At 37.5% G+C, this 7,991-nt stretch overlaps 1 protein-coding gene across 1 annotated transcript; it reads right to left on the bottom strand.

The window, feature by feature from the left end:
* Nucleotides 1-511: 511 nt before the first annotated feature.
* Nucleotides 512-1,450, bottom strand: LOC114611212 (olfactory receptor 958). Its single transcript, XM_028755860.1, has one exon. The coding sequence runs from the start codon at nt 1,448-1,450 to the stop codon at nt 512-514; it is 939 nt and encodes a 312-aa protein (XP_028611693.1).
* Between the last annotated feature and the right edge of the window lie 6,541 nt (nt 1,451-7,991).

A 7,991-nucleotide genomic window follows, 5' to 3' on the forward strand; every position in this document is an offset into this window, starting at 1 on the left:
AACACTGAGAATTAAAGGATTAGCGAAGGATGGGAGAGAGTAAGGGATGGTGGCTAGATTACCCAAAGCTAACAGCATATATAAAAGTCTTATGGAATCCCTCTAATTAGTAAGCCAATTTCAAAGTACAATTCTAAAAAGAGAAAAGGGAAGGGGAATAATTACTCTATAGCAATAGACAATGTTGTGCCCAGAAGACTTGAATTATTAGATGAAAATACAAGTATTTTTCAATATAGAGGGTACTTTCTTAAGAGTTAGTCAAGGAAGACCCAGAAGTCTTTAAAACAGCACAGGGTGTTTTTATTTGCACCAGTTACACTTCATGACCATATGGTAAGGACCCATTTCTAAAGATATGACAAAATTTTGCTGAAAGACATAGAGAAGTCAATTCTAAACAATCTAGAAGCTTCCTATTGGCTGGCTACCATATTATAGGAAAAATTCCATAGGAATGGAATAGGCATAGGAAGAATTCCTGGGCAACGTATTCAATCATTTTATCTTCCTAACCCTCAGAGACTGGAGGGTTCACATGCAGTATCTTTTTTAGGGCTATCTTTACTTCCTTATTCCTCAAAGTATAGATCAAAGGGTTCAGCATTGGTCCTACCAAGTTCATCAGAATTTGCACTACAGTTCCCAGCATGGGGTTTGGTGTAGGTTGTAGGTATACAGTGATTATAGGTCCATAGGCACAGAGGATAGCAATGAGATGGGCGCTGCAGGTGGAGAAGGCACGCTGACGCCCCTCAGTTGAATGAATACTCAAGATGGAGATTGTGATTCGAGTATAAGACACAAGAATCAGGAGAAAGCAGACAAGAGACACTAGACCAACATTAGTGAAGCTCACTCTCTGTGCTAACGAGGTATCACCAGAGGCCAATGGCAAGATGGCTGGTATGTCACAGAAGAAGTGATCTACTTCATTGGGACCACAGTAAGGCAAAGTGAAGGTGAGGGAAGTTAAGACACTGGAATGGAGGCATCCTAGTAGCCATGTGCCCACAGCTAGCGCCACACAGATCCTAGAATTCATGATGACTGAGTACCGTAGAGGGTGACAAATGGCAGCAAAGCGGTCATAGGCCATCACTGTATACAGAAAGCACTCAATGCTCCCAAGGAAATGAAAGAAGAAGAGCTGAGAGACACAGTCTTGGTAGGAGATAAGTCTGCTCAGTCCCATAAGGTAAAAGAGCATTTTTGGACAGGTCACAGAAGAGAAACCCATATCAAATATGGACAAGTTCCCCAGAAAAAAATACATGGGTGTATGAAGGCGAGTAGAGGAAAATACAGCCACAAGGATAGCCACATTTCCCACCAGGGTACAAGTATAGAAGGGCAGGAATAACACAAAAAGCATAGTCTCCAAGCCCTCTGTGTGTGGGATTCCCAGGAGGATGAACTCAGTCACCACTGAGCAATTTTTTATCTCCATGAGAGGCAGCTCTGAGAGAGGAAAAAAGAAGCAGAGGTGGTGGAGAATGTCTTGGTTCAGCATCCACGGGGTGCACATGACAAGAAAATGAAATGCAAGTGACAGTGTTTTCGCTCTATGACACTGAAAGATTGCTTGTAATCCAGATTTGAAAATGTTGTTTCAAAAACGCTTACCATAGCCAATTGAATGTTTCGTCCATGGAATAGTTTTGCTGTATTGATTCCAAATGCAAATATTTCTCGTTAAGTTAACCCTGAGTGAAGATCATGTTTGAGAAAGTAAGGACAGTATCCACATAATATATGCCTCTCCTTCACCATAGCAGAGAGATATCAAGCCTCAAAATAATTTCAAATTTTTCACATCACTAGAGTTAGGAACTAGAATTTCAACACCATTGTATTTGCAATTCACAATTAAAAACAGCCTTAGACTTTACCCCTTTGTTGATGATGTAAGATTAACTCATCACTAATTGAAAGCTCAAAACAGGTTTATTTCATCTCAGTTCACTTAATTCTCACAGATTGTCTACGCTTTGGATCTAGACCAAAGTAAATACTAAAGTATTGGATAGGACAAGTAACTCAGCTAAATCCAGGTTAATGGCAGAAATTAGGATCTAAAATCTTTTTTTGTAGGTATCAGTCTTTCCAATGTCTGACATCTTTGATGAATTTGTTCACAGTGTTGCACCTGTTGGACCAGACACAAATATTATTTCTGTTCTTGCCCTCTTAGCAAGCAGTGAAAGATTAATGAGTCTTTCTGACTATGCACACAAGCACACGTGCACATACACATAGCTGTGAAGTCTAGGAGTGCATTGTGTCACATATAACTATAACCCTGGTGGAAAGGATAATACTAGTCATTATTACGTGCTGAGAAATTAAATCTCTCAAGATAAAAGAGATCAGTGCCTAGAAAACCCAGATAAATTGTTTTACTTTAAAAATATTTATATGAAAGATCAGATAGCTATCTTCCTAAATAACCTTGCAAAGAAGTTGATACTATCTATCTGTACTTTTACTACATTACCCTAAATATTTACTTACTTGACCCTCATAACTGGAGAACACTTTCTATTGTTCTGCAGAAAGAAAGAAAGAAAGAAAGAAAGAAAGAAAGAAAGAAAGAAAGAAAGAAGGAAGGAAGGAAGGAAGGAAGGAAGGAAGGAAGGAAGGAAGGAAGGAAGGAAGGGAGAGAGAGAGAAACAAAGAAAGAAAGGACAAAAGAGAGAAAGAAAAGGAACAAAGAAAAGGAATAGGCTACAAACAAGAGCTACACATATATTTATAATACTCATTCCAAATATTTGTCATTCATTTAATAGAAATGCAAATAAAGCTACCTAGATACAGGCTTTATTGAGAATTTCTATTTTATTAAGCATTTTGAATCAAATACAAATTCTTTGTAAAAGGAAATATTAAGAATGGTATCTGTGAGCTGATCTGCAAGCAAGATTGAAAAAATAAAAAGCAATTGCTCTATTGTTTTTATTAATGAATAATTCTGTTCATCCTGAATTCTGAGATCATTTGTAAACAAGCATTTCAAATTCTCTTCTATGGATAACATGTACTATGAGCAGATGTGAACATGATACTTACATGACTTACAAGAAGGAAGCTTGCTCTTTAAGCTTCTGTCCATTGGTCTTTCTATGACTTAATTCACGTTGAAATTGGAGATCTCTGGAAAAACCACTGAGGTATCTCTCATGTTCACTAAAGCTCTTCTTAGCCAAGAAACAGGGACAGGGTTAGGACAAAATAACTAAACATGTCTCTGTCTTCAACAAAAATGTCTTACAGGCAACTTCATTATTTTCTCATATACGGAAATTTACATGTTTTTGGAGTCCTTTGGAGCCCTTTGGAGCCAGTGAATGCATGCTATCCCAACAGGTATCTGAACAAAAAGAATAATCAGATACTAGTAAGAAATCCAACTAAGATATTTCTAAGAATGCCTCATCTAGTGGCATTACTTTGAAATTGTTTTAAATAACAACATGAAAGTAAAAATGGTAGAGTCATATCCAGACATCCTATTTCCATGACTGACCTGGGAAGAAAGAAAAATATAATGGCTATAATTCATTCTAGTACCCATATGCATATCATCCCTCAGCATAACTACATACTATTAAGTATGTCAAATGTCAGCCATATACCTCAGTCTTTTTCAAATGTCCAATTCTAAATATTTTAGTCTATAATTTTCATACTTCCTGCTCTGGACTCAATTGGGTTTCCAAAAATATAAACATAAATAAAATACCTCAAAGCATTAGATTATATTGTTGAGAGGGAACTAGATTAAAGTGGGTTATAAGGGTGCTTGATCTGAAAGAAGCAATCTTCTTATATACAAGGAAGGATTCCCCAGATTACATTCTCTCCCATTTCTCACTCTCTGTGTTTCACCACCTGAGAACACAGTGATACCATGGCTGTGCCAGCTTCCTATACCAAACCTGATGCAAGCCTTCACATCATCTTGAATGGTGGTATATGCTCAGTGTTTGTGGCAGGTCTTCATGATAATTGTAGAAGACTAAAATAATTCTAATTTTCTATTAGTTTGATTTGGAAATATAGCTCCAATTTCTGATTCCCCAATAAACATGCTTTTCAACTGAAACAAAAATGACTTCCGAAAGCAGAAGTAGATCTCCACATGACTTCTCCAGAATTAAATATGTATACACATTAGTCAAAATATATTAAGATCTGCAATAAATAAGAAAATTTGCTGTAAACTTAACCCTCTTTTGCATGAATTTCATGTATTTATAATCTGACTTTCTTTTTCCAAAAAACACAAACTTCATATTCTCAAACAACTGAAAATAAATAAAACATAAGATATTGAAATAGAGAAAACCAAAGATTAGCTGCCAAAATTTAGCTATTTGAAAAAATTGAAGACTATTGCTCTCTGATGATGATTTCTGAAGAAAAAAAAAAAGACACTTGCCCAAATGATGTGCAGAAAGCCAAATAGAATCATCTGTGGAGCAGCTAAATACGAAATACTCAATCAAAGTAAGTTATTAAAAATGTAACAAATATTTATAAAACTGACTAAAAAGCATAAAATATAAATATTCACACAAAATACTTTCTATTCCAATGGTGCAATTAGTTAATTAAAATCTTAGTGGGTGGAAGGCATTTGTTATCTTCCAGTTTTATGGGTTGGGAATCCAGGCATTACCTAATCGCATATCAGGAGTTCTGCCAGGGAATCTTATGAGGTCATTGTAAAGCTGCCAGTTGGGAACTGGGACTTCAATTATACCTGAAATGCCCTCTAGGGAAGAACCTCTGGGCTACTCTCCAACTGAGACCTGCAACAGTACAGCTTCATAACATGTGAAGTGCCTTCACCAAGGAAAACAAACCAAAATACTACAAAGTGGAGAATAGCATCTAGATGGAGAGGCACAGCTGCTTACAATCTAATCTCATGGAGACGTTCAACTACCCCTGCTACCTTCTAGGCTAGAACCAATATGCTAAATCCAAGCAGAAAATGGCATTATAGAGCCATAGAGGAGGCAGTGATCTCGTAAATAACTGACTACCGTGGGAAAGGCAGATATTTGTATTTTTCAAAAATCAAAATGGAAATAATTTCCTAACCTATCACAAACAGAACCCAATTTGACACAGACTCAAGATTTAAAACTGAGAAATAAAGCTATAAAAATTAAGGTCCAATTGTAAATAAAATAGTAAAATACAAATACATCCAAATGTAACAGGAATAAAAAAAAAAAAAACTTAGACATAATAGTTATATTTTGTTGGGAGCTGGCTCTTAGCCGAAAGTGGCTATCATCTTTACAGCCATCTCGAGCCATATACCCTGACAAGAGACTTGTTTTCAACAGCCTTCAATAGCTCAGCACAATCTGATAAACATCTTGTTACACTGTTTAGTGCCCCCAGCTGCAAGGTGCTTCTGGTATCCATGGCTACAAGGCACGTGACATAGTGCCTTCAGTTGAGCTTGTCCACGAGGGCAAGTCATGTGGTAAAGTGTATAAATACCCAGGATTTCCTTTCTATATGTGGAAGGAGTGAGGAGAATATAGAAGAAGAGAGGAGAATAAAGAAGAGACTTGAAGAGACTCCACCGGACTCTGTCTTGTATCTATCTTTTGCGTCTCTCGCCCCTTTTTCGCCCTTCCTCTGTCCCCACTCTCTCTCTTGCTAGACCCTGACCAGCAGACTGGAGCAGCAGAACCGGCCGGCCTTTACAAAGTAGCAGACTGACCGTTACAAAAGAAACGGCCGTTACAATATTTAAAAACTAAAAATTCAGACTTTCATCTGTAGTATCATTTTTACAAACATTTACAAACAACAATTAATATACTTAATGACATTTTTAAATTCCAACATGTGGTGAGATGAAGATGCTTCTTTAAATCAATGTGAATCAACATGGACTATTATGAATATCTATTGTTTATTAATTTTAATCTTGCTAACATTTTATGGTTCTTGTTTAAGCATTCGTCAATATACTCATAAAGCATATGTAATAACTTTATCAATAACCTAAGAAGTTATGCTGTTTTACACTGCCACCAAATCAATGAGTAAAATATAAGCTGATTTCCCCCAGGTCCTCAAATGCATTTGTTCATTCTATCTACAATGTACAGACATTTTACAACTATCAGACATTTTTAGTAGGGGAAAACATTTTCACAAGTGTGTCAAAATCTTATTGAAAAAAGAAAAGAGCATTGTTGTTCCTTTGGACTATATATTGGGTGTTCAGATAGTGATGGAAGCTCCCTTAGATTCTTTCAAAGCACCATTTTGACACTGCTATTACCATCGTTTGGAATCATTTATGTAGCACTCAGAAGTGACGCCACCCTTTCAACACAGTTCATTCCATTCATAACCATCTCCTGGCATCAATGCTTGCTTCCTCATTTTCCAAGAAAATGTTTCTTCTTTTGTGTTTTTCACTCTGTCAAATCAAACATGTGTTTTCATCAGATATCATTATAAAAATACTTCACTTCTTCTCCATAGATATATTTCTTCATCAGCCAACCAATTTAATAAAACAGGGAACACACAGTCATCACAGTACATGAAAATTTAAAGAGGAAATAGAAACCAAACACACCTACCCAACAAAAACAAACTCAGAAAGCAATGCCTAGACCTATAGGCACCCCAAACCCAGTGTTGGGAGCTGACTCTGAGCAGAAAGCGGCTATCATCTTTGCAGCCATCTCGAGCCATGTACCCTGACAAGAGACTTGTTTTCAACAGCCGACAACAGCCTACAACAGCTGAGCACATTCTGATAAACATCTTGTTTTTCTCACATATCTTGTTTTGTTGTTTAATGCCCCCAGCTGCAAGGTGCAAGTAGTGAAGTGTCTTCAGCTGTGTTCCCCTGCTTGTGCTTATATATACCCAGGATTTCCTTTCATAAAACGAGAACTTGATCAGACTCTTGTCTTGTCTCCATTTTTTCGTATCTCTTGCTCCTCCATCCCCACTCTCTCTCTCTCTCTTGCTAGATCCTGACCTGTGGACCGGAGCAGCAGAACGGGCCATTACAAAGTAGCAGAACTGCCGTTACAACCCAGATGCCTAGGTGCCAGTGTAGCATCAGTTCAGTAATAGTCAGGAAAATACATTGTCACTAGAGACCAGCCATCCTATTGCAGCAGATCCTGAACACTCCAACATAGCTGAGGGAAAATGCTTTAAAAGCAACTATATGAACATGATGGAGGTCCTTATAGAGGGAGTGAATAAATGTTGGTTTACAAATCCTGAAACACAATCGGCAGCTTCCTCTCCTATCAATCACAGATCAAGAAAATATCCTACAGTCTTGACTACAACCCCACCTCATGTAAGCATTTTTTCAATTGAGTTTTCCTTGTGTGAGATGAATCTAACCTGTGTCAAGTTGACGTAAAACTGGCTACCACAGTTTGTTCCTTTGTTTCAGTGGAAGTAGCAATCTCAGAACCTTCAGCACACTCAACAAACACTGTATTCCTGAGCTGTTGTAGGTGGTATCGCTACTAGGCTGATTGTTCTGGATACTGTAAGAAAGCAATCTGAGAAAGCCATCAGGAGCAGTACCGAAGCAGCCCTCCTCAATAATCTCTCCATCAACTCCTGCCTCAAGGTTCATGGGTGGCCCGATTTCCTGCCTCGACTTTCCTCACAGAATTGTGATTCGGGGTCTAAAACCCTAATAAACGTATTCCTCCACAAGTTGCTTTTAACCATGGTGTTTCATAGCAGAAATAGTAACCCTAAGACAAACCAACAACCACCACCAACATAACAAAACTATTGAATTTCCAAAGCAAAAAAGTTAGGCTGATGAGGATTTTCTTATGTGTTCTTCTCAAACAAAACTGCATATAAGTAAGTCTTGCTCATAACGTCTCTCCCACAAGAAAACATAATGGACTAATGAAAAATGAAACAACTATAGAATAAATGGGGTTCTAAAAGGACTAATT

The sequence above is a fragment of the Grammomys surdaster genome, unplaced genomic scaffold (genome assembly GCF_004785775.1).
Source record: "Grammomys surdaster isolate TR1022 unplaced genomic scaffold, NIH_TR_1.0 126086, whole genome shotgun sequence".
In the NCBI taxonomy this organism is placed as follows: Eukaryota; Metazoa; Chordata; class Mammalia; order Rodentia; family Muridae; genus Grammomys; species Grammomys surdaster.

What these genes read in the sequence shown, in the direction of transcription:
- LOC114611212 (XM_028755860.1), bottom strand. Translation starts at nt 1,450, where the DNA reads ATGGAGATAAAAAATTGCTCAGTGGTGACTGAGTTCATCCTCCTGGGA.